At 43.2% G+C, this 26,489-nt stretch overlaps 3 protein-coding genes and 4 non-coding genes across 12 annotated transcripts; 1 reads left to right on the top strand and 6 right to left on the bottom strand.

Annotated features, from left to right (window-relative positions):
* The first annotated feature begins 74 nt into the window (after nt 1-74).
* On the top strand, nt 75-5,320 carry gpaa1 (glycosylphosphatidylinositol anchor attachment 1). Its single transcript, XM_048239411.1, has 13 exons — nt 75-125; nt 534-627; nt 786-965; nt 1,180-1,291; nt 1,384-1,531; nt 1,735-1,836; nt 2,001-2,197; nt 2,840-3,036; nt 3,236-3,389; nt 3,615-3,683; nt 3,891-4,087; nt 4,211-4,381; nt 4,541-5,320. Exons 2-13 carry the CDS (start codon nt 554-556, stop codon nt 4,782-4,784), a joined length of 1,845 nt encoding a protein of 614 aa, XP_048095368.1. The 5' UTR covers nt 75-125; nt 534-553; the 3' UTR covers nt 4,785-5,320.
* A 244-nt stretch (nt 5,321-5,564) lies between these two features.
* On the bottom strand, nt 5,565-11,821 carry LOC125292252 (ranBP-type and C3HC4-type zinc finger-containing protein 1-like). Its single transcript, XM_048239469.1, has 9 exons — nt 10,657-11,821; nt 10,251-10,425; nt 9,981-10,070; nt 9,617-9,758; nt 8,659-8,749; nt 8,097-8,433; nt 7,458-7,552; nt 7,204-7,314; nt 5,565-6,632 (listed from the first exon to the last, which is right to left on the bottom strand). Exons 1-9 carry the CDS (start codon nt 10,906-10,908, stop codon nt 6,576-6,578), a joined length of 1,350 nt encoding a protein of 449 aa, XP_048095426.1. The 5' UTR covers nt 10,909-11,821; the 3' UTR covers nt 5,565-6,575.
* Nucleotides 11,822-11,841: 20 nt separating this feature from the next.
* puf60a (poly-U binding splicing factor a) lies at nt 11,842-25,233 on the bottom strand. 6 transcript variants are annotated; one of them, XM_048239429.1, is made up of 14 exons: nt 25,156-25,217; nt 23,720-23,809; nt 22,834-22,941; nt 22,079-22,174; nt 21,034-21,123; nt 20,890-20,940; nt 20,438-20,599; nt 19,774-19,866; nt 19,331-19,544; nt 16,919-17,109; nt 16,548-16,604; nt 14,932-15,037; nt 12,786-13,045; nt 11,842-12,556 (listed from the first exon to the last, which is right to left on the bottom strand). In XM_048239429.1, the coding sequence occupies exons 4-14, from the start codon at nt 22,154-22,156 to the stop codon at nt 12,257-12,259; spliced, it is 1,602 nt and encodes a 533-aa protein (XP_048095386.1). In that variant the 5' UTR covers nt 22,157-22,174; nt 22,834-22,941; nt 23,720-23,809; nt 25,156-25,217; the 3' UTR covers nt 11,842-12,256. The 6 variants fall into 6 exon arrangements, with proteins under 6 accessions (XP_048095386.1, XP_048095403.1, XP_048095395.1 ...); XM_048239446.1 differs by lacking the exon at nt 25,156-25,217 and adding an exon at nt 24,842-25,142; XM_048239438.1 differs by lacking the exon at nt 22,834-22,941.
* Nucleotides 18,695-18,832, bottom strand: LOC125308761. The gene has a single exon (XR_007195964.1). It is a non-coding gene; the product is annotated as a small nucleolar RNA SNORA57 (small nucleolar RNA).
* LOC125308767 lies at nt 20,223-20,360 on the bottom strand. The gene has a single exon (XR_007195967.1). It is a non-coding gene; the product is annotated as a small nucleolar RNA SNORA57 (small nucleolar RNA).
* Nucleotides 20,675-20,808, bottom strand: LOC125308774. The gene has a single exon (XR_007195968.1). It is a non-coding gene; the product is annotated as a small nucleolar RNA SNORA57 (small nucleolar RNA).
* On the bottom strand, nt 21,307-21,439 carry LOC125308777. The gene has a single exon (XR_007195970.1). It is a non-coding gene; the product is annotated as a small nucleolar RNA SNORA57 (small nucleolar RNA).
* Nucleotides 25,234-26,489: the final 1,256 nt, after the last annotated feature.

Here is a 26,489-nt window from a genome sequence, read left to right as displayed (position 1 = left end):
GGAGACTAAGTAAAAGGGTTGCTTTGGTAAAAGGGCTTGTCCGCTGAATGATTTTGCCGGGGAGAAACAAGGAAATGCTTAGCTAGGCATCAGGTTAACCTGCCTCCTTGTTGCAAGTGAAAAGGGTAAGTATACAATGCTCAATTTCTTTTCACTTTAAGCTCTGGGAATGAGTCTGTAGTCCTGGATGTGTAGCTGCTGAAGTAATGAAATGTGTTTGCACGATATGCCTTGAAAGTTCACCTAGCTTTTTATGCTATAACGTTAAATTCGGGGAGGAGACATCAGTGAATAAATATATGGTGCTTCTCGCTCAACATACAAATGACCATTTAATCATAACATCGTTTAAAGTGTTGTTTAACAGGTAGTCATGGTGCATGATTTTATTTGTGATGTGAGATGTCATCACACACACATTCACTGATTTATTTAGGCTACTGGCTTACTGTCTTATTAATCTGTTGTTGTCATTGGTTAACAGCGTTAAAGTGAGCATAATGTTGAAATATGCCATTTATGGTACTTTTCAGACAGGGTACCATAGGACGTCATGGGGCTATTATCAGACCCAAACCGCAGGAGAGCTCTGACCAACCTTCTGACCCGGCTCAACACTCCTATTTGGTACAATTTTGTTTTCTTAATGACCCTATGTTGGATAGACAGTACAAACAACACGTAACGATATACAGAAATATGTATCTCTAATGTTGAATATAGATACAATATCCAAATGCTTCTATAATAGCCGTTTCATCTACTGTCTCTTGTATGGCCTGTAGTGTGGTGTGCTACCTGGCAGGTGTGGCTTGGTTCATGGGCCTTGCATTTGAGCCCTTTACGCTGCGAACTTACATGTCAGAAAATGCCATGGGTTCCACTATGGTGGAGGAGAGGTTCCCATCCGGGGAGCGGGCTGTTGCCACAGGAAGGGAGTTTTCTGCTCACAAGAGGAAGGTTGGGTAGGTCAAGTTACAACATCAATGAGCACCCTGTTGCAATGATGGGGTTTGCGCTTGAGTCCAGTCAAATCAAAGATAAAGTGTTGTTCTGGCGTTTTGAACAGAGCACTCTTACTTTGGTTACTTTTAGTATAACACGTCCTTGTCTTGATAGTGAAAAACAGATAGATCAACTATCTTCGTCTCATTCAATTAATTAAATGTCTATATGCAGTGGGATGCCTGTGGATTGGCTGGTGAAAACCATGCAAGCGCGTGGACTGGAGGTCTACACCCAGCGGTTCTCTCGCACCCTGCCTTTCCCCGATGAGAACAAAGAGAGATACGTAAGTGTGCACTTCAATGGATTCTCCTCCAACAAAAGAATTGGACCCTGTTAATCCTGAATGATTTCTCCGGTATGTCTTCACACCTGCAGATGGTGCATGGTACTAATGTCTATGGAATCCTGCGCGCCCCCCGAGCGCCACGCACAGAAGCGCTGGTGCTCACCGCTCCCTGCACCGAGGGCAACAGCAACAACCAGGCAGTGGGGCTCCTGCTTGGGCTGGCACAGTACTTCAGGAGTGAGTCATGGTTATCCTAGCGTCTAAGTGCGCACACCATTATTGCTTTATTGTTGATTGCTTTACTGATGATACTGGCTTGGGCAAACATAGAAAAATACCCATAAACCATCACACACACCGTCACACCAAGAGTGTTTTAATGTAATCATAAATGTTGAACTTGGTTTTCATACTATTTGTTGTGCTTGTCCTAATCCCAGATCAGGTCTATTGGGCTAAAGACATCATATTCCTTGTGAATGAACATGACCTTATCGGCATGCAGGCCTGGCTGGAAGGCTACCATCACACCAATATCACAGGTATATGTAATATTATCACAGGTCAATCTCATGTACTATTAACCAAGCTCAATGTTATTAGGCCACTCATTGACCCATTAACTCATACTATACTGGCATAACTCAGACACAGGCATTTCCTCACATATTAAGCCTCACCTACAATGACCTCTCCTGCCCCTCAGGCATGGACTGGACTCCCCTGCAGGGCCGAGGAGGCTCTATCCAGGCTGCCCTGTCTCTGGAGCTCAGCTCAGATGTCATCACCAGCTTAGACCTAGTTCTGGAGGGTCTCAACGGCCAGCTCCCCAACCTGGACCTGGCCAACCTCTTCTACGCCTTCTGTCAGAAAATAGATATCCTCTGTACCATCCAGGGCAAGGTAGGGTGGTCAGACTCACTTTAGGGCATTTGGCATCAAGGTTCTGCCACGTGTTGAGCACCATCGTTTTTGGATGTGCAATTGACCTGTCGCTAAGCGCCACCCTTAGAACGCAGATGAGCCAATGACAGTCCAGCCTCAACTGACTCACTCGGACATAAGCTCGGACAGCTCCATAGGAAACAACAGGGAGGAGGCATAAAATGACACATTAATTGTTATTTATGGAGTTTATTTCCTCAAAAAACCCAGACGGATAACCATGGTCAAGTGATGTGCATAGGGGACGTGTACTACTGTAAACATTAGTATGGCCTTCCATGGATGTTCATCAGTACAACATTTTCGGTTCTCTAATTGCACACAGTTGATTTATGACATTATGATGACATTGCAACCGAAAATGTTGTACTGATTAACATCCATGGAAGGCCATACTAATGTTTACAGTAGTGTATGCTAATGCTACAATTAATGTATACACAATGTCTGCATAGTGGCATTCATAGATATATATATCTATGGTGGCATTCCTCACAAGCACTGATTATGTCAGTGATGCAGCATGTGTGCATGTTTCTACTGGGAAAAGGGTTGCTCTGAGCATGTGTAAAGGCTGTGTGTGTGTGTGGCGCCACACAGCTCCAGAGGAGTGACTGGGACACCCCGTCGGGCTACACGCACGCGGCCCAGACCATGATGTTGATGGTGATGAAACAGGCCAGCGGGCGATCCTGGGGGGACCACGGCCTCTTCCTGCGCTACCACATCGAGGCCGCCACCATCAAGGGCGTCAACAGCTTCCGCCAGTACAAGACCGATGCCACCACCATCGGCAGGTGATTGACAGTCATGCACTATTTAGATTTGCTATTAAAAAACGCCACATTTTGAGAAAATATTCAAAATATGTGTAGCAGTTGTTAATTCTCTCACCTTCGAGAGGCGTTTCTCAAATGTGTGTGCTCACTTCATGGATTCACACGTCAATTCACACCTCTTCACAAAAGTGTGTGTGTGTGTGTGTGTTACTCCTAGGCTCCTGGAGGGCATGTTTAGGAAGTTAAACAACCTCCTGGAGCGTCTCCACCAATCCTACTTCTTCTACCTGATGCCATCCCTCTCCCACTTCGTCTCCATTGGCTACTACATGCCAGCATTTGGCCTGCTGGCTGTTATCCTTCTTCTCCGAATATCCTTGCCTAACATGTATGAGTGAAACACTGACTCTTTGGAGATATACCTTAAAAGAAATATGTGATATATTATACTGTTTATTATATGTTGCAAGTCCTCCCAATCTGAGATCACTGGATCATTGTGTAATTGCCTAGTAATTCTAAAGATGACAATGTGATGTATTTCTTGTATCTGCGCCATATGGGTGTTTGTCTGTTAAACCTTAACCCCATCATAGGCATTGGACCTGTGGGTACACCTGGGGACTCTGCCTCCAACAGAGGATGGAGTAGCAGGGGAGGAGTCTGTAAGAATGACAAGCATCTATGATTGAATATTAAAATCTTTTACTTTAGCTTTTATTTATCTTTTTTATTTTATCTAGTTTTCAATTCTGTTCTTGATGAAAAATATGATGATACACACCATTTCTCATTCTCTCCCTCCCTTGCTGCTTTGTCTTTTACTCCCTTCTTCCTTCCCTCCCTCTGGTCCTCCCCCCTCTCTCTCTCAGGATTCCAGCCCTAGTGCGCTGTCCATCCTGACCCCAGTGGTCATCAGTCACATGACGGGTGTGGCTCTGTACTCCCTGCCCATCCGTTCTCAGGAGATGGCCGTGGAGCACTTCCCCGTGTCTGAGACGGAGGCGGTGGTCCTCACGGCCATCGCCATCTACACAGCCGGCCTGGCCCTGCCCCACAACACACACAAGTACAGTGTGCACGCACACACACACACATCCTTTCACTCATTCTCCATTCAACTTTCTCACACTCTGTCTGATACACGCGTACAATGTCATAACTGAACACTCTCTCCCTCTCCTCCTCCTAGGTTCCTGGCCGGGGAGGGCACAGAGAAGGGCTGGAGGGTGCTGAAGCTGGTGGCCCTGCTGTACCTGGCTGTGCTGCTGGGCTGCACCGCCCTCATCAACTTCTCCCTGGGCTTCATCCTGGCTCTCTCCATGGTGCCCATCGCTGCCTTCATCACACCCCACGTGCCCAAGTAACTGCCCCTCTCTCAGTTTCTCCACTACTTTTGTCTTTATCTGCAGATACAGAATCAGCTGCAGATACAGCAGCAGAAGCAATAAAGTATGACTGATTCTGTATGTTCTGTATTGGCAGTAATGTCATGTATTTTCTCTCTCACTCTCTCTGTCAGGGTGCTAAGTGCCACCATCATGATTCTCCTGAGCCCCGGGTTCACACTGCTCTATTGCGTGTTTGTCTACCAAGAGCTCCAGGAGTCACCGGTCTCCCTGGCTGAGGGCTGGATGCTCTTCCTGTCGGTCATCTCGCAGGGCATCTTGGACCACAGCCTGTACGGCTCGCTGGTCTACCCTCTGCTGGCTCTGTTTGTCTACCCCTGCTGGCTGCTCTTCTGGAACATTCTCTTCTGGAAGTGAAGGAGTCGTGTCTGAGCAGCAACCAGAGTACTGCTCGGTCCAGGGTCAGAATCACCCACCCCCACCCTCCAAGTGCCATCATGGGCTTTAACAGATGAGATCGAGAGATGACACACTGATCTCAGGTCTGTGCTGTGGACTACCAGCTATCCTGGTTAAAAGGGAAAGTGGGCATCTGAAGGGCAAGAGGGTCAAGGGAAGAGGGAATTCTCAAAGGTGCTGTTGACACTAGATGAGAATGGACTGCACTGATTGGGTTAAGTTATTTTTTTGTTCTTGTTTTTAAACTTTAAACTCAAGGTTAACGTTTATGGCAGTATATCTGTATGCATGAATATGGTGTCAAGAGTGGGAGTAGGAGAGGAAACACTTTGGTGTGAAGATGCACTGGAAAACTGTCTCTTGTTGTTTATGTATTTTGTGTTTATGTTGTTTCTGTATTTAAAACAATTTTTTTATAGTGTGCCTGATCAATGCCCTAAACCTTTTCACCTCAAGAACTTAATACTACTAATAAAAGCGCCTTTTCCCAAATATTTCATGTATTTACATATTTCTATTATGTGTTAGTCCAGTTTAGGGCTGCAATAATTTATTTATTAAATTAATCTGCAACTATTTGGGGAATCGATTAATCAGTTTGGGGTCATTTTAGAGAAAAAGACCCCAAATTCTCTTGATTTCAGCTACAGATTTAGCCTTTATTAAAAATAATCTTAAGGTGCAGTCCTAGTCCAGTTCAATGACATCTAAAACATTATGAAGCATTTTTGGCCCATGTACTTTTTGATGTAATTTATTCATTTACAGTATCACCATAAAGCATGTTTTAGATTATTAATTAGGACAGATTTGGATTTACATTTGTTTTTACAGTCTCACAATTAGTTCACATTCACAATTTAAATAATTTGCAATATAAAAATAAAACCACTTACAAACACAACTATGTATATTACCTCGGTCACCCCTGCATGTGTTTTAAAATAAGTCTGAACCTAATCACAAATAAAATCACAAGGCATTTGAGAGGTTACCCTCCTCAACACTTGTTCACAGTTTATCGTTTAAAAGAGTGGAGGGGTAGACAGAGCAGAATTGGACTGCAGTAGAGCATGCTACACAGCACGGCCCCGTCGAAATCAGCAAACCCCTCTGGCCGTGAAAAGAGTCCTCTCTAACATTGGCATATAAAAGGAGCGGGAGAGCCAAGGTTGACGTTGTGTGAGGGTGACGCTCTGCTACATCACTGAGGGGCCTTGCTGAAGACACACAGGGCCCTAATTTAAATGTTGGGAAAAGTGCAAAGTCCGTCTATGAGTGAAGTTCTCGTGCATGAACTAAAGCCATCATGTGGCATGTGACCGCTTTTCGCTGACCCTTTGATGCTTGTGCTTAGGATCTTGCTCATGGTAATACATTTGCAAATAGATTTACATTCGCTATTTAGTTAGCTTTAGCTAGATACTTTGCCCAGCATTTAAATTAGGGCCCAAAGTGCCAGATGGCTGCCATCTTGGGGGGAACCTGATGCAATAATATGGATTTCCTGACCTTACACAGTGGCGTTCTGGTGGGACGACCTATGGTTGGAGGGGGGGGGGGTAACTTGTGCTACCCTTTATCTGTGCTTGAGTCTGACTCCACTCGGACATTCTTCAAAAGTTCTCGGCAGGCGTAACCACTTCTAGTTCTATTATGTGTTTGAGTAAAAACATTTGGCAAGTCAGAGATGTGTTGTAGTGAGTTGTGAGTCATGAGGAGGTTTCCAGCACTGGAAGTAGTTGTGTTTCAGATGGCATTGCTGGATGTCCCACTGCTCCCTTCATCGACTCGTCTTCCTCTCTCCTTCAAATGGAAGAGAAATTGGGTGGAGAAAATGAGTTCCTCTAGCTTACTATTTCAAGTCCATGGTGTCTTGTGGTAACATATCCTGAGCCTGATAACCTAATTCACTACGTTACATACTGCACCTTTCCACAGAGGAATGTTCTGTGCCGTCATCATTCAAATGATGACCTCTCCTTCAACAGGACCTTGTTTAGTGCCTGTGTGCTGCACTGCGCTTCTTTGCACCAACTGATCTCTTTCTGGCCTTTTTCCTTTGTCCAGTCTAATTTCAAATGATACATATTCATGCCATTTTGAGTGCCGTGTTTTTGGGCAGTACATACACCGATCTATGCCATCACAGGTCCTTACATTCAAACCTCTCCTCTATATTGCACACTCACAATTGTGCTGAACTTACAATTAACTCATTTGCTAATGCATTTTTGTCAAAAACCCTGCCTATTCACAAAGTAACCCTATGTCCCTCGGGTGGAGGAGGGAGAGCTTCAGGTGGAGCCTCAGAATCACCACTGACCTAAATGGTCATAGTGTAGAGGTGTCCATTGTCAGGGTGCTGATCTCTCACCTGTTGGATGCGGTCCTGCTGGTGCGACTCCGGCCGCGCCGCGCTACAGATCTCACAGCCGGGACGACTCGCTTTGTTGATGAACGTGCAGGATGGACACGCCCAGCCAGCCTGAATTGGAGAGACAAACACACATGCACGACACGCAAGGAGTGATGAATTGCTATTTGAAGTGTGACCTAATGGTCAGTCCACATTGATTGAACGGAATTACGTTCATCTTTTGCTGGGACAGTGAAACACTCTTTAAGTACCTGAGTGTTGTTGACCTTGACATTGGGCCCACCCAGCTGCAGTGAGTCCAGATTCACTATGTCTGCTATGCTGAGCTTCTCTGCTGCACTGCTGTCTTCTCACCACACAAAACAGGAATGTGACAGAAAACACGGAAAAAAAATATATGATGCATTTCTATGAAACTTAAAATGGTAGGCTTGGAAAAAAGTTACTGTGAAACTGTCTCTGTGTGTACACATGTGTAATGTGTGTGCATGTCTCTCTGTGTACGCATGTGTAATAGTGTGTGTGTGTGTGTGTGTGTTAGCATAGGCACGTATGTATGTGTCTGTGTACGCATGTGTAATAGTGTGTGTGTTTGCATAGATGTGTATGTGTCTCTCTGTGTATGCATGTGTAATTAATTAATAGATAGATAGATAGATAGATAGATACTTTATTGATCCCCAGGTGTGTGTGTGTTAGCATAGGCAGGGATGTATGTGTCTGTGTATACATGTGTATGTTGTGTGCGTGTGTGTCTCTGTGTATATATGTGTAATAGTGTGTGCATAGGTCTGTGTTTGTGTGTGTGTGTGCGCGTGTGTGCTACTGTGTGTGTGTGTGTGCGTGCGTGTGTGTGTGTGTGTGTACGCATGTCTGTGTGAGGTGCTCACTCGTGCTGCTGTGGCTGAGTCTGGATGGCAGGGTGCTGTAGCCCCTCCAGTCATGAGAGGCAGGTCCATTGGTGGGCGGAGTGGGGGCAAGGATAGGGGTGGAGGTGGGGACGGGGGTCGAGTTTGGGGCACTGCTGGGCATGAGGAGGGCGCTCTCCTGGTCCTGTTGGCACAGCTGGCGACTCAGGCGAGCCTGGCGGGCAGACAGCAGGTACAGGAAGGCTGTGTCGCCATGCCGTGCCACCCCGTAAGATGCCAGCGAGCGTGCGTCGGTACACAGGCACTGACCAATGACCCAGCGCTGCACCCGAGGGTGAAACCCATACTCCAAAAAAATCTACAACATGGAAAGACATCAAAGAACAAAGCCTGGCTTAGCTCATCTGTCTTGATTCAATTAACTGACCAAATTCCAAATCAAATTCAAACCCAATAAATCTACCCTTCTTATAAGACACTATTAATCCTACACCTGCAACATCAATTCAGTAGCCGTTCTTGTGAATGATGTTCCATAGTTCACCGCAAGACTGGAGCAGTTTTTCAGTTACAGACATCTCACCTGCTGTTTGAGTGAAGAGACAGTCATGTGTGGCATCACTTTAACTGTGACACAACAGGAAGAAGAGGCATCCTCCACTACCACAGCAAGACTGTAACACACATCAACAAAGTCATCAGTCAATGACAGTAACTGATCTATATATTTAATGCAATTCCCAATACTGACTATTTTCTCATGCCTCAGAGTATATCTACTCATTATAAAAATGCACCATGACTCTATCATAATCAATACCAGTGATAGGGAAGTAAAGTACACACTACGGAGGTATTATTATAGGCCAACAGGGGAGAAAGTACCGGTCCCATTCATATCAATGGCAGATACTAGCTTACATAATTCAGCCAAAAATATACTCAGTGGTATCCAATATGTGCTCACTTCCTTTCACATTTTCACCATCAAGCCAATTAGATGGTCATATTACCAATGGCCACAAATTATGTTGTCCATTTTCAGGGCCTGTTCCTCCCAGCAGAAAGTTGATAGCTCCTCCAAAAGTCCACATAGAGAACATATTATTTTGTGTGACACCTGCTTGAAGTGTCGTGGGCCTAATTCAATGAAACACCCATGAAGGAAGGTGCCTGCTTGATAACCCCAGTGAAATGCTCTTGAGGGCTGTTCTGTTGGTGATGTTTTTGACCACAAAGGTTGATTTGTTAGATTTCGTTTTTGACGGTAAATAGGCACATTTGTACTGTAGATTGGCCGCTGTGTGAAATCCCCTAACTCTACGTTTCCAACGTTTTTTTTACAGATGGTGAATGCTAACTAGCTGAAGCTAATCCTCATGAAGCTAATCCTGACCTCCCTGCATATTTACACTCTCTGAAGACAAGTTAATCATGTGTGAAAGAGTTTGTGACAGCTTCACTGTCAATGAGAATGTTACAGTGTGGGTACAGTGTAATGTGTTACAGATCCAGTTAAACCTAGCAGAGTCTGCACTAACTTGATATCTTCATCCTCATAGTTCTTCTGTGAGGGCTGGATGCTGAGAGACAACTGCTGCTGGGCCAGGGCTGTGGCATGTTGCATGGCAGAACTGGTATCTCCTGCCTCTATGGCTTTGGCTAACTCTATACACAGTTCCTCTGGGGGAGAAAGCAAAGGTTAGAGAGAGACAGAGAGAAAAAGCAAGTTCAATAGGTATAATAGGCATAACAACAATGTCAAGGACTCATCAAGGTCATCTTGAACTGAGGAATCCATTTAGATAGCTGGCAAAATGTTTCAGATGTTTTCACACAAGCCTAAGGGCTAGGTCAATACCGGTCTTGTGAAATACATGCAGGAATGAGTTCAGGCACATTCACCTTTGGGTGCTAATTCTGTCAAACCCTGTTGTTCAGCAGGTTCAATGTTCTTCTGTCCTTCTTCCACTGAATTCTGGGAGATATTTGCCACTGAAAGATGGACCAAAAGTTAAAGACAATGAGGGAGACTGAGGTTGAAACAGCAATATTTATGACCAAAAGGTCACTGAGTATCGATGATTAACAGTAGTCGACTCGGCACAACCAAGAGAAAGTGGTGGATGAGAAGGATGTTTCAAGTGGATGAGATGAGGAAGTTTCCACACTGACCTCTTTGTGCCTCCCTCAGTGATGACATCACAACAGTCGCCCATTCCTGGGCCTCCTGCTCACTGCGAAATTTAAAGCTGAGGCAGTCATGAGGAGGTGTGGTCAGTCGAAGTTCATGGCAGCGCGGGGATTTAATCTCATATTTCACTGTCCGTAGATCAAATTCAGCTAAAAACTAAATGGGGAAACAAATTCCATGTGATACCAGGAAAACATTTTTTTCTTCTTAAAATATTTGCAGGGAAAATGGACAATTAAAAACAATAAACCACAAAATGTAAAGCAATGACAAGATATTCTAGAGGTAAGTAGACAAAATGCATTATCATAAAGACACCACATACCCATAAAGGCTAAAGCTCCTCATTGAAACTGATCAGCTCATATCACACTGTCATGACCTTACCACACTGCGACCAGAACTGCAGACATCCCTAAGGGCTAATCGAAACTCTCCAGCCCGATTCGGGTCCATGCTTAGTTGAAGACGAAGTGTATCATCCCCAGCTCCTGGAAGACACAGCGGCCTGAGTCCTGAATGGCACACCGATACTCGTACAGACATGAGTACTGTATTGCAGGTGGATTGCAGTGCTCCCAGGATTGAGGATTGAGCAGGAGGCGGCATCTGAGCCCACCCGCCGGAGCTCAAAGCCATATTGCGTAATTTCTATGTAACTACAGATGTAATAAGTACTGCCACAATAGTCAAATTCATTACGTTGCCATCTCACCAAACGATTGACTGGCTTGTTAGCTGGCAATGCAACCAGAATGCAACCCAGTGAAAGAAAACGAAAACAGGAAACTTGTCCGACGTTTATTTACTTCCCCCTGCACAAAGAGCTACAACTGTTCCATGTCTATGTAATGCAAATGAACAAATTACTTTTTAACGGTTACAACTGAGGCGCTACTTCATTGTTGACGGCTTCTAGAACCATTGCTTGTTGTTTACATTTCTTTCTTTTTTTAACCTCCCATCTGAGGAAAAATCACGACCCACAATGACGCTAAATAATCCCGGAAACAGCTGTCGAAATAACTCAGTGGACACGACGGCGATAAAGATCTAGAGTTAACATTCCTCGAGGAACCCTTTTCTTGTGCAATATTCTGAAACTCATTTTCACTTTTCCATTCAAAAAGGCAAAATCATAGGCCACAACTATTCGTTGTAAAATTTGCTTTAGAGTCACAGTCAGAGTTGAAGCTATGAAAATTCATATAAATATCTAAACGGTCAGCCGTGTAACATGAGGATGTGAAATACTCTTTCACTTAAGTCGATATGATATCCCACCGTATTGAAAGCCTTGCGTTTATTACCCATCGTCAGTTTTGACATTTGCAGCGTTGACATCGTCCAGGCAACTCCAAAATTAGTCATCTTGGTTCCATCGTTTCCCCTACTTATAGTTGGTTTCTATACATTGATTGGTTTCAGTTGATAATAAACTGCTAAAACGGTGGCAACAGTCAATCTTCAAACTTAATACCACCCTTTTCCATCACCATTTTAAAGCTTAAATGTTGAAAACGGCAGATTGGTTGCAGCACACACCGACACATTGCACAGAATGAGAAAGCATTCAGACTTTGAGAATTTATTGTTCCTGGGCATCTGAAACAGAGCTATATAACAAGATAAGAGTCCTCTGGAGTCTTTCAGATCATAAAAAGAAACAATGTAACCGAATTTAAACTATAATTAGGGGGGAGCAAAAAAAAAGGAAACAAAAAGAAAAACAAACCAATACAAAAACAAATATCCAGTCCTTCACAGTAGGCAACAGTAATAAAAAAAAAAAAAAAATCCATGAGCATCTCCATTACTTGCCTTTGTCCCTAAAAGGGATCATTAATAATATTAATATGAACATTGATAAAAAATAATTACAAGTTAAAAAGTGGGGCCCGCACCACTGAGGGAGCAGTGCTTGGCAGCTGTGTTTGATAGCAGAAGAGGGGAAAGGTTTGTGGGAGGAGGGGCAGGATTGCAGTGTCTATGCCGAGAGATCACTGTTGTCAAAACGTTCTTGGTCATAGACCTCCGCAACGACCTTGCGGCCCCCAAACCAGCGGTTGTTGAGTGCCTGAATGGCCTTGTTCATCTCCGCTGCCGCAGAGAACTCCACAAAAATCTTGACTATGACCTCGGCGTCCTCCTCCTCGCCCTGCTTCTCCTGGTAGATGATGACTCTGTTCACGCCGCCAAACTTGCCGCATTCTTCTGTGACTTCACCCTCAAGCTCGTCGTCGATGTCTTCTGGACCCACCATGTTCCTTAGGACCATGACAGTGGACTGCAAAGACAGCAAAGGGCAATCAAGACCTGCAAACTTGTCATGTCATAGCATGAAAACAGACCCAGAGAGAGGCTGCTACACCTTGAAGTGACAAGCTTCTTTGGAGACTAGGATTTCATGCGTCTCATGGAATCATACTACGTTGTGATTTAATCTTCCCACTCAAACAAACACTAGCCTGCTATATAAACCCTACCCCCTGCACTGGGCAACCCTGAAGGCCCACCTCTTGTTTCCGGAGTAGCTTCTGCATGACCATGTGCCGGGCACTGCTGCCAGAGATGCTCATATGCTCCTGCTCGCTCAGCATCTCCTGGCCCGTACCGTCCAGGGATGCCTCCTCTTCTTCAGTCTTGGCTTCATGGGCTGCAGCTACAGCTGCTGCCGCTGCAACCGCCGTGGCCATAGCCGGTGGCGAGGACAGCACTGGGTTGACCAACCCCACCTGGGGCAGGACGGGCATGGCTGGCCGCGCAGGAGTCACCCCTGCAGACAAAGCAAGGACCTCAACATTGAGTCAGAACATGCTGGATAAGCTCAGAGGAGCCTGTTAGCCCTGGAAAAGCCCTACTGTGGTGAGACTTTAGGGCAAACCACAGACTTTACCAAGTAAGGGAGGGGGGGATCCCCTCTAGCATAGCATCCTTAAATACATGGATAGCTGGATATGGAACAGTCTCTAGACACTTGCCTAGGCTTAAGCTTAAGATCAGCTCCAAACTTACTATTGGACCATCAAGTTCACCCTGTTAATTTTCCATTTAAGAACACTGTTTTGAGGCTAAATCAACAGGTGCTGGGTGAAAGGAGCCACAGTGCTGTAAACTGCCATCTTAAGATATGGGCGCTGTGCCACCTTCACCTGTGTGCAGTCATCAGGTTTCACACTTTATCCTGGTCAGAGAAAAGAATCGTGTGGAAACTGAACTTAAGTGCATTATGTGAATGACGTGGGTGTGTAGGTAGTGGTGGGGTGATGGGTTTCTGAGAGTCCCTTTCCCCCCCAATTTTTTTATTATTATTTTTTTATTATTCCATTTGGATGTTCAAATCGCTGAAATGTCAAAAACCCATCTCCACAAAAACACACAGGATCTGAGACTCACTGGCCAATAGGAATGAGATTTGTGTTTATGAGGGGAGGGGCTAGAGAGAGTCCTCTTCACACTTGGTTGGTCAGTGTGCAGCAAAGGGGAGGGGTTAAGAGGCCACGGTCAAGGCGATTGTGGAAAAAAGGGAGGGGAAGAGAGGAGAGAAAAGGAGAGAGAGAGAGAAAGAAAGAGAGAGAGAAAGAAAGACAAGGAGAAAAGAGAAAATAAAAGAAATCTATTAGTGGACAGTCCCTGTGACAGGCTATGTGCATGTATGTATTGAATAGGAAACAAATGCAACCTGAGGGAGGAAAAGTTTACACATAGGTATACAAACACACCCTGAATGAAGGGCAGAAATGAAAGGGGAAATGGTTTAAGACTAGGAATGGGCTCATTGAAGGGGGTGATTTTGTAGTTACCCACTTACCAGCAGTAACTAAGTAATCCATCACCCATTATTTAAAAAAGCATGGCATGGCACATTAAAGTATTTTCAGGCCATGTCATCTTCAGTGATTAATATTTCCATTTTATGGCAAAAGACAACATTAGCCCTATGAAACAAAAACTAAGCAGAAACAAATTACTGGAAGTGATGGGCAAAAACGGAAATTTAAAAAAATACTAGCATTGCTACATGTTACAGTATCACTCACTACAAGTATCAATCTCGTCAACTAAACAGGTAGCCCATCAACAGTGCATTGAAGTCAACTGTCTAAGATTGGTGTGGAATGCCATGGTGCAAGGGGAAAAAAGGTATAATTAAGAAAATCAAGAACTGTATGCATTTGTAGACATAATACTTGATTGCTTGGGCCCATTCCTAGCAAGGTTGTTAGTCATGCAGGAAAACAACTCCACTCAGCAGTTACACACATTCTTAAAAACATGGGTCATGTGCTCAGACACAGACTGGAATATACTAGGGATTAAACATCTACTTGCAAAACAGTGACACAATACAACCTTACTAAGAAAAGGGCTGTCTTGAATGCTACCCAAATGACCATAGAACCCACCTGTATGCGCAAGCCTCCTCATTTGCAATAAGCCTGTCTATACCCTTACATCATGCAGTGAACCGCATGCAACTCAGCAGCCATCCCCAATGCATGTGTGTCAGTGGCAGTGACAAAATCCTGCCGATGACCTTCGCTGAGGGCGATGTAATAACGTTCAAGGGAACTTATCTAGGGAAGGACCGCCATGGAGGAAACCCCAGCTTCCCCGTCCCCCCACCCTCGCCCACCCGTCTCCACCTTCTGTCCTGCGTACCTGTGATGACTCCTGGAGCTTGCGCTGCCATGACTGCTTGAGGCAGTTGCAGGCCTGTTGCCGCGCCTGTCATTGCCCCCAGGATCTGAGCGCCCGCCACTGCTTCCTGTAGGGAAAGACCGGGACATAAGGGAACACCGCCTGGACAGTGCCCGTTAACCAGGACACAGAAGACATGCACCCACACCGCCAGCCGCGCACACAGACACACGCACACGCCCACGCACGCACACAAATGACAGAGGTGAGAAGGGACGAAACTGGGCATGGAGTACATAGAGAAAGAGGACAGGGGACTGGCTGCATAAAGAAAAAAAAAAAAAAAAAAAAAAAAAAAAACACTAATTTGAAGAGGGTGTTGATTAGGGATTATTCAGCATGGAGGTGGCATTCCATCAACAAGTTTCATTTCCGCTGGTTCACAACAGCTCATTTATGATCAGCTGAGGTATAAAAATACATGCTCTTGAATGAGATTAGCATTACCTATAGTATCAAGAAGCTATAAGCAGCTTTCCTCCAACTCAAGTATAATGGACATGTGGTTGACTTAAATACAGTGCTACCATATTTAAAATATAAATTAAAAATACAAATAGAAAAATATAAAAGGAAAGGAAACTTCTTAAATTCTAGCAAAACATTGGCAGTGTTGACTGGCATATACCAAATGCATTATGCTGTACTACTACATTGCACAGTTTCTTCTTACTGGCTCAATTGACTGTACACACACACATATATTGACAACAGAATCATCTACAATGACCAATCATGTCTGATAATGATGACTATAGTTTAGTCGGCTGTAAGATGATTGATGTATGATGATTTAGTATATGCAGCCAGCCCTAAGAGGGAAAACACAGGAGGACAAGACAAAACATAAACTATTCTTCTATAATTATATCATCTATGATAATGTCGACAAATGCTCACATTACATTTATCTTTACCATGGGTGATTACAGCATAGCTTGCTCAATAATTACATTTCTGTGTATACAGCACGACAGACACTAAATAGGAAAATAGTGAAGTTAAGAGCAGACTGCTTTGAATTCTCATTAACTGTCTATGCTAAACAGATAGGTATGAAACTAACAAATGAACTAAGAAACGTAACAAAAATTTTAAAATATCAGGTCACACAACATAAGTGTGAAACTGCACATATTGAAAGAATTTATATACATTTGCACTATTTTCAACATCAGTGAGGCCTTTAAATAATGCACAGAGCATATTTATAATTCAGCACTGTTTTTGGTTGCATTTTCTTAAAGAGACAGGCTGCTGTGCAAACAAATCATACAAGGCCGAAGAGACTAAATCGATTCTAGCATCATAGCATCAATAGAGACAAAAGGGCTACTTAGATCTATTTTAAAATTGTATGAGGTGCTACTACAGCTATGAGAAACAACAGCAACCATAACATCCTAAAATTACCTGACAATTAACATTTTACTTGCCCACAAATTAAAAGACAATGATCACTTTACTTCTAAAATAACACGAGGGGCCTGAAGACAAGTCCCTCCCAACACTTAAAAGAGCTACACATAACAAAAAGGCACCAACGTGCTTGGAACAGAATTTCCTGAAGGATTTACCAGACAGTGTAGGAAGTCTTCTGTCCGATTCTCCGGCTGGGACAGATTCCATGCCATCTGTTTTTGGAGTTTACACGCTATGTTATCTTTCTGCATGTAAAAGTCTCTGTCTCAAATAAGTCACACTGAGTCATCATGCCATCAATTGCCTAGTCTGACTCAGAGAAGACCCTAACTAAGAAAAGAAAAAAAAAACTGAGCCATATTCTCTCTCGCTATTTCACCTTGGGTCTGGTATTGCCTGATTAGGCTAATTTATCACGCAACCTTACTGTACAAGGCTCCAGTCTAGAGCCAAGAGAAAGCGGCTGATCACTCACACACACCCTGACTAAGAAAAGGTAAATTATGAAAGGAGTAAAGGGGCTCACCTGGGCAGTGATTTTGGCGGTGGCAGCAGCAGCTGCCACTGCGGCTGCTGGGGGCAGGCCGCCAGGCGTGGTGTTCGTGAGGAGGGGCATGGGCGGCGTCACAGCCTTGCCCACGCGGAGGTACTGTCCCCCTAGGTCAAAGAGGTTCATGGACGACACGGCGTCCAGCGACGATTGCGGCTTGTCGTACTCTGTGGTGGAAGACACAAGGGTGAGGAGCTGCAGGTATTCCATTTCAAATAAAGCAACCATATCAGGGCTCTACAGTGCGCCCATCTCACTCGCACATGTGAGTAAAAATGATGGCGTGTGAGTGCAAAAAAATATTTAGGCGCACTGGTGCGAATGACTTCTAACCATGTCAATGTTTGTGTACAAAATACGCCGCAACATCAAGAAACATTACTGGTACAAACCATATAATCACGTCGCGAATGCAGTATAAAAACTACACCTCCCATATACGTTAGCAGTTTTTTACGTTGTGACTCGCTAGTAGTCGCTTCTATCAAATCCAAGAGCGCGCAGAAAAAGCGGAACGTTAGATTAGCCAGCCAAGATGCAAATATTGAAGAACTTAGTTCTTCTATCCACCGAATTCATTGGATATAGGAGGAACAGGATGAGATTCTGAGAATGCAGTGAGAGAAGGAAAGGTAACATGCCTTTTAGCCCAGTTGACGTATTGGCTGCAATATGCAAAATATAGCTGTAGCGAACAGGCACAAAAGTAGCCTCCCGTAATACTTACGTTTTATTCAAAGGTAGAACGCTACTGACAACTCCAGGCTTCCACACATGCTTGTTTGTTTAAACCGAATACAAGCTGAAGTGCAAAACGAAAGAAGGCCTAACATTTGCCTACTGCCCCCATCAATGCAGATATTTCAAATAAATATCCTTGAATAGACTATGTTGGGTTTTGTGGAAGATGGACTGTTTTGGTAGTGGTATTAGGCAGTATGCACTCAGATAGGTCACCATGGGCATATTTGGATTAGCTACAGATGGATTCACAAATAAATAAATTAGCCCACATTTGGCAGGATACTTGATATACAGGTTAAATGCAAATATGGCAATTCTCAGAATCTCATCCTGTTCCTCCTATATCCGATGAATTCGGTGGATAGAAGAACTAATTTCTTCAATCTTTTCATCTTGGCTGGCTAGTCTAACTTTCTGCTTAGTAGCGACTACTACTATCGAGTCCCAACGCGAAACTGCTAACGTTGATGGGAGGTGTAGTTTTATGCTGCATTCGCGACGTGATTCTATGGTTTGCACCTGTACTGTTTCTCGATGTTGCGGTGTATTTTGTAGACAAACATTGACATGGTTAGAAGTCATTCGCACCAGTGCGACTAAATATTTTTTTGCACTCGCACGGCATCATTTTTACTCGCATGTGCGAGTGAAATGGGCGCACTGTAGAGCCCTGAGTATGACAAAATGTTCTGTTCAACTAACCAACAAAAATGCACATGTTGTTCATGTGCCAATTTAAGGGCAAAAATCCACAGTAACCTTGCGTCTGGATTTTTGGCTACAATATGACTACACATTCTGGGATGTTCAGTGAGAACAATTAGGCAATGCAGCCTCATTTACCAGTTGTCACAGCCTTGAAACCAGACTGGATAGATACTAGCTCATAACTAGCAGCCTATTACATTGTTAGCTAGGTACATAGTATACTAAGCCTAATTTGGTTGATAAAGGTGGCTATATGCAGACACTTCCGAAATGTAAAAATTCTGTAAAACAATTGATGTGATGTGTCCCAGTGATTGAGGATAGAACCAGCAGACGATGAACACACTGGCACCGAAGACATAGCACTGGCATTTCTCTGCCTCCGTACATTACACACACAAGTACTGAAGTTAACAAGCACGTGCCAAGAAATGGAGGGGGCTACTGAACAGACATAAGAAAGATAGGCAATCAAGGTCACTAGGCAATGTTGCCAAAGACAAACTGGTTAAAAACATCTTATTTTTCACTTCTGTATGACCTCTCAGTTTAGCCTGCAACTGGTTTAATACTAGTCCCATGAATCAAAAGGCAAAGTATGAAGGGAACTGCTGTAGACAGTCACATCTGTGGTGAATTTCACAGCAATAGTAATGGGAGGGATGACTGCAAGCGTCTCATAAATTAATTCAAAACCACCTCATTAGTGAAATGACATGTATCTGATGTCAGTTGATTTTCTGAAATACTAGAATGTTTTCCCAAACCCAGATGTTTAAAATAGTTTTCACTGACTTCATCGAAGGCTGGCCAGAAAATAAGACAAGGAATATGAAGCCAAAAAAAAAGGAATCCTCATCATCATTACACCATTCTTACAGTTGTATAACTAGATGGCTTCTTAGGAAAGGCTTTTATCACACACACAAGACTTACCTATGAATCCATAGCCTTTATGTTTCCCTGTAGTGGGGTCTCGTGCTAATGTACAGGATTTGATCCTTCCAAAGGCCTCAAAGACGCTTTTAATGTCATCATCTGACAAATCCGGGTGGACTGAGGCAATGTAAATTCTGTTGAAAGCCCGCGCTTCTTCTGCTAACTGGTCGATGATTGGTTGGGCCTGACCAATATTGCTTGGTCTTCCAACCTACAGATAAAACAGGCATTTACAAACCAGATAAAAAAAGATAATGATGTGTGATGAACAACAGCTAAACACAAGAAAGTTTTCCAGACACAGACTAAGTCTAGTCCTATAATACTAGAAGCAAACCTCAATGAAAATCTCCACTGAGAAAATTCTTATATTCGAGGACTGCTTGAAAACTGTGTGCATATGTTTAATAGAACATACAGTATGTTTCACATCCACTTACTTTAATGTTCCTCCCACCAAGCATTACCGAGTTCATTTGCTCTAGCGCTAACTGAGCAGCCTCTGGCATTTCATACTCCACAAATGCAAAACCCTGTGGGACACAAGGGGCACAGTTGAGATTTCATTGATTCATTCATTCATTCATTCATATATATGAAGAGTTCAGATGCAAAACCCTCTAAATCCGTCTGACCACTTTTCTTTTAAATGAGCATTTAAATTCAGGCTCCTATAGGTTTTTGCCTATAAATCGATATTTCAGACCAGGAAGAGAGTGGTATTTAGTGGGTTTAGAAGTGAAATTATTTGATTAGCATTATACTATGTGTATTGCAGCATCCCTCACCATCTTTATCTCATTTTTGACATAGGTGGCATTTAGAGGCTTTTGCATCTGAACCCTTCATATATATTTATTTTTTAACTCAAACACTGCTTTTCATAATGATGTGTCCCAGTGATTGAGGATAGAACCAGCAGACGATGAACACACTGGCACCGAAGACATAGCACTGGCATTTCTCTGCCTCCATACATTACACACACAAGTACTGAAGTTAACAAGCACGTGCCAAGAAATGGAGGTGGCTACTAAACAGATAAGAAAGACAGATAGGCAATCAAAGTTTTCATTTTCTGACCAGTCAGTTCTCAAATCTAACCTTATGCTTCATAGTAACAGAATCCCAGGACATGTCTATGCTCTTAATGGGACCAAAGGGAGCGAAGGCCTGCCGGACGGTGTCCTCGCCCAACTCGTAGTAGATGGAGCCCACGTAGACGCGGCACATGATGGCCAGGGCTCGTTGCCGCTGTGCTGCCACCTGCAGACAAGAAAACTCTATTTAACGCTCACTGCCAGCAAATGTTTTACCTTCAAAAGAGTTTGCATAGACAAAGGCTGCCCCATTGACTGAGGATAGAACCAGCAGACGACACACTGGCACTGAAGACATAGCACTGGCATTTCTCTGCCTACGTACATTAAAAACACAAGTACTGAAGTTAACAAGTGTGTACCAAGAAATGGAGGTGGTCTGGAACAATGCTATTATGTCCTTCACACTGCTATCTGGTTATCAGCCAGTCAAAACTTTGTGCCTGACAGACTTACCGATTGCAATGGTGAGAGAGGATCTCCAAAGCCCATTGACAACGAGGCCATCTAAAAATGAAGATAATTTTGTTAAAACAGAATAGAATCCTATCAACACCCAATCAAACAGAAGACATAGGAATGGGCCAAATGTGTCTTCACCTGTATGTTGTTTATCTGTTGTTGCTGTTGGGCGAGGGTCTGTTTAACCAGGACACTCTTGATGCTCTGCTCCATGGCATACTTCTTCGCCTGTAATAAGAGACAACTCATACAACCAAAAGAAACCAAGCAACACAGCTGGGGTAACTTCCAACAATACAAACCTGAGCTACAAGACAAACGGGAGAATGGAGAATTAAGGGAATATTTACGTTTTTAACTTCTCATGGCTACATTCACAGATAATCATTTTGATGAATGTTTCAGTGCTGTCTGTGTACCAAGATTTGAGAATAGCATCAGCAGACACCGAACACACTGGCGCTGAAGGCAGTCTTGGCTCTGCTCTACCTCCGCAGACGACACTGGTGGACACTGAGCAACCCCACATGTCAGTAGATGGAGGACATTAACAAACCTCTAAAGAGGCCCTGTGCGTTAAACCACAGACTGTATGCCAGGGTAATATCTACTCCCCTCTGTTCTCCCCCTCCAAGATCTAATACGAACATATTCTGTCTTAAAGCAACACCAAAGAACTTTCCCTCTGTCGCACGCACGCTATTTGTTTATCCAGCACCAGCTTCGCAAATAACGATGTCCACAGACAAGGTAAAATATATTTTGCATGACTTACGAAGTACGATGTATTGCGACATCAGAATGACAAAGTCAAATTTGTAGTTTCTTATGCGTCATTCCATCGAACTACAGATCCGTTACCCGATCTGGCAAACTTACATAGTGCGGTTATAGCGTACATAGAGGGCCGCGAAGCGAATGCAGAATTGCCGTTCACCCTGTTACAAGTCGATAAACCACTGAAACGATTTTGGAAACATTATTTTAAGGTATAAAATAAAATCTTTGGTGTTGCTTTAAAGGAGCTGTAAGTCATGCTGGATAATGATGATTAATCTATAGCGTTACAGGTTCGAAACTGCTTACAGTACCATCAACACTTGACTAATCTATAGTGTTACAGGGGAGATGACCATGCAAAAAAATAGACACCACGTCATGTCCCTTCCTCCTAGTGTCTTACCTTCTGCAGCGCCTCCTGTTGCTCGGGCGTGAGAGGCGGCAGGCCAAGTTTTGAGCCGGTGCCCTGTCCATTCTCCATTGTCAGAGCCTGGCCGCCCTGCACACATACGTCCATAAGAGGTGAGGGAGGAGAAACGGACATGTTTTCATTTACCAAACACCCAGTGAAACATGGGTGCAACAACATCCACATTCTAACGGTGAAATCCTAACTTTAGAGCAAACTCACATCTGAGCACTGCCAATGTATACACATTTACCTTCTGATTTAGAGTAGATCACAATTTTGCCTTGATGGAGAGCACCACTGCACTTTAATCTCAAGCTACACTACTGATTTTAACAGTACAGAACATTTCTAGATGCTAGCATTAGACGAATCACTTTGAGCTTGCTCTGAAATGTACACAATGGAATAAATGTTACATTTCAGGAACAGGCAGCGAAGAGCAGCGTTTAAAGGCTCAAGCTAAATTCATTAAAAAATTAGATAGGCAGCGGCCTATTATAATTCTCTCCTACTGCGTAGAAGAGGAACACATTAATTAGGGGTAAGATATCAGGAAGAGAACAAAACAGGACCATGCAAATATATCAGCACATGGTGGACACCCCTTCCAGCAAAAACAGGAAACATTTGACATCTCCATACATTAGGGGAGTTTCCCCCCTCCCCCTGAATGTGGATTTTCTCTACTGAAAGTTCTGTGAGGCAAGTGCCCTTATTGATTACTACACAGAAGAAAGCTGAAGTACCTTTGCTCATATGAACTCCAGAGTGGTGCACTGCCCTCCTTAAGGAGGTTTGAACCCAAATAGTTCTGCCATTGGTTTTGGAAATATAGTACAGTCAAGAGATACGCTCTACAGCACAGACGACACATAGAGAGAAACGACAAAAAGGAAAAAAAGAAAAGAAAAAACACAAACCTACTTAGCACAAGAGTCACTGGAGGAATGATTACAGCAATTTGAAAACAACTTGTTTGAGCCTGTAAGGCACTTGGATTTGAGGGTTTATGACACACACACACACACAGTTACGACTGACATGCTTTAATTACAGACATATATATTACTATAAATGGCACTGTAGAATCGTAATGATTCAACCGAATTCTCTTAATCTGTGTGGAAACCGGTTCAGATGTGAAATTGAGATTACAAAATGAAAGTTAAATATATTTAAGACTTTAAAGCCAAGTCTCGGCAAACGTAATACAGAGGTCACATTTCTTCCATTCTCAGTACTGTTAGGACATTTGGACACCACATTTTTAGTCACCAGAACTCCTAACCCATACTAGCAAACACGAAGGGCATAGACATAAGCAGTCACCATTGCTCAGAGAGTGGTCATGTGGCCAATAAACTCTCCATGTTATAAAATGAACTATGTTCATCCAACAGCATAATACATACAATGACAGGTAAGGTTAAATTTGTTCTTAGCTGGTTGGTCTGAAATGAATTGGGGGGGGGGCTCTATTGTCTCACAACCTCCTAACAACCTAAAACACTGAGGAGCGCAAGAGTTTAAGTCTCTTCGACTTGGGTCAGTGGACACTGGGTAAGTCTGGCAATCTGGCTTAGGTTACACCACAACCAGTGTGTTTTAGCAATGGGAGAGTAAGACCCTTACCTAGCACCTGCTCTCCGTTGGGGTGTCCTGCTGCACGTTACCCGTGGGGAGATATTAAATATGGAGAGCTTATACAGTTCAAATCAGAGTCTACAGGGGGAGAAAAATCCTTCACATAAGTTATAAATACATGATGAACACTATGAACATATGCGTCACTGCATCAGGTCCTACCCTCCATCGCATGCTCTGAATGTGGGTTCATCCGTTTACGTTAACAAAAAATATCAAAACGTTTTATTACGTTCTCCATTCAGACGTTAATAGCTTATGTAACGTGTGCAAGCCAAAACGGTAATGTAACGTTAATCCGAGGTGGGTAACGTTACACCGCTAGACTAGTTTAACTAACACGAGATGATAGATCAACCAATGCAAACAAAATTGCGCTCACCCAACAACATCAACGAAGCAACTGGTTGTTGGAGGACAGCTAGCAAGCTACGATTAACAGGGGGATAGGAAACTGAATTGGCGTTAGCCAACTTCACCTTGCTAAGAGTATGAAACTCTTTGCCTTGCTCTTCCGATATTAAGTTACGTTAGGTGGTTTACAATTAAGCAATGCAATAACGTTATAACGCTAGCTGGTTTCTTTTATATTACCAATATATGTAAATATTTACATAATTTGGTAGCTAAAATGTAGTCTGTTTAAATGCCGCTAACCAACGCTTTTGGTGAGGCCTTTTCAACCTCATGTTGATGTTAATTCATACACTGTAGACGGACTCAGTCCATTCAGTTAGCATTCAGAGCTAGATACAAAGCAACATTTATTCCATAAAGTAGACCCATGCCTCATAAAATCCGGGGTGGAACGCAGTCAGTAAACGTTCACGTTAGTATTACAACCAATAATAAAGGTACATAGCGTTTCACACCACCAGTCTTGTGACAAAATGGATATGCCGCGATCCTAACGTTATCCTTAACGTTCTTCATAGCATAGTTCTAGTTGTTAGCTAACGTTAACGATGCGTAGGCTACTGTAGTTAGCAAGGGGACAATGTGAGGGATGATTAGCTATGGAATGGTCGTAGTTTGTGGACATTTTGTTTTAGGTTACAAACCAATATACTTATTCGTTATCTCTAATTATACACTATAGTATATACATACCTAATCGGTAGATTCAACAGAATAACGTTAGCATATCCAAGCCTGTTTTCTAGATAGCCATCCAAGCTAACTAGCACAAGGCCTAGCTCAATGAACAAAATCCCGCTCTCGCATTTCCAATCCACATTAGCCTAACGATAGCTAGCTGGTTAGCTAATAGTTAAAATGTTGAGTTTGAATGACTTAGCCTCGCTACAATCATTGTGTCTCTCAATTGGATGGCAAATGTTTGCTGAATTTCAGTGCTGTAAATATAAACAATACCACTTAATTATATGCGTGCATGAGGTAGTATATCCATATTTTTAATTTACCGCAGACACCGCCACCGCCATGAAGCACACCTTTTCGTGGAGGCCGACCCGCTGAATATCACAATGCTTCGCGATAGTTCGATGAACGCAGCATTAGACTACACCTCGCGAGAACAACACTCCACACAGAAGTTCACATGTTAATGTAGCAAGTCCTCAAAGTAGTAGGCCGCCAGGAGTAGTGCTTCTATAATGAAGTAGAGGTAGGTAATCTGAATGGTTTCTTCAACACAATGGATGCACAACAAGAGTTTACTTCCTGAACACGTTTGAATATATAATGTAGTTTGGGTTGCTGATCACGAAGAGGCACCCAAAAGGGTTGTTTTGTTAGCAAATTTAACATGTGTTCACACATTTGCTCTGATGGACATTACTGCAGTCTGCAACATAGTTACACATTCCCTTAAAGCTTGACATCAGTGTTGTAGTATTGTATGGTTTTAAAAAGCATATTTAACAATACTACCAACTCGAAGGCACATGAGTCCAATAGCATGCTTTTTAAATCAGAATATTTTGATGGGCCATCGCTGTCAGGTCAGGTGCATTATCTTGGCAAAGGTTAAGTGCTCACTAATGCAAATGTTTTTTTGTTTTTGTTTTTTTTGGGGGGTCAACAATACCCGGGACACCGAAACACATGAAATTTGGTGGGCATATTATTGCCCCACTAGATTTTTACGGGGAAATTTAGTTCAGTCCCTGGGGGCCATGGTATGTTGGTCTCAAGGGCCCACATCAACCTAGCCCATAATCACTCATTTGTGATTTGCAACCGCCCCGTTAAAAAATGAAAATTAAATATTGCTTTAATCGCCTTAATCTTCCTATCTTCAGTTGAGATGTTCTGAACTGCACCAAATTTCATGTTTAATAATAATAATTTCATGCCGAAATAAACCTGAGAATGTTTATTGGACATGCTTGGTTTTTACTGCAGGTAGGCTTTCACCAGCTTATAGCCATAGGTAAAATAACATTAACGTTTGCATTGGTTGAGCGATGGAGGCAATAGAATTTAAAGGTGCCATGTGTAAGAATTGAGGTAAAAATATCCAAAAGATGAGCTACACGCATCAAAAGAATGAGAAGAAATAAGGGCGATGATGTCATTAAAAAAAAAGAACAAGGTATAGTGCTGCAGAGATATCAACCTGAATTAGCATGCTAAATTACTAGCCACAGCCCGACAGGTGTCTCAATACCAGTTTCGGCCATGGGAGGCAGTATGCGGACAACATAACCGCTAGCCAAACTGCACGAGTCTCGGTTGTTACTCTAGGGTAAACCAGCTCACTTTCTGGAGGTATACTGCCCCCATCTTTTATGGA

Source organism: Alosa alosa, chromosome 1, assembly GCF_017589495.1.
Source record: "Alosa alosa isolate M-15738 ecotype Scorff River chromosome 1, AALO_Geno_1.1, whole genome shotgun sequence".
NCBI classification, from domain to species: domain Eukaryota; kingdom Metazoa; phylum Chordata; class Actinopteri; order Clupeiformes; family Clupeidae; genus Alosa; species Alosa alosa.
This window is presented reverse-complemented; position numbering and strand designations above follow the sequence as displayed.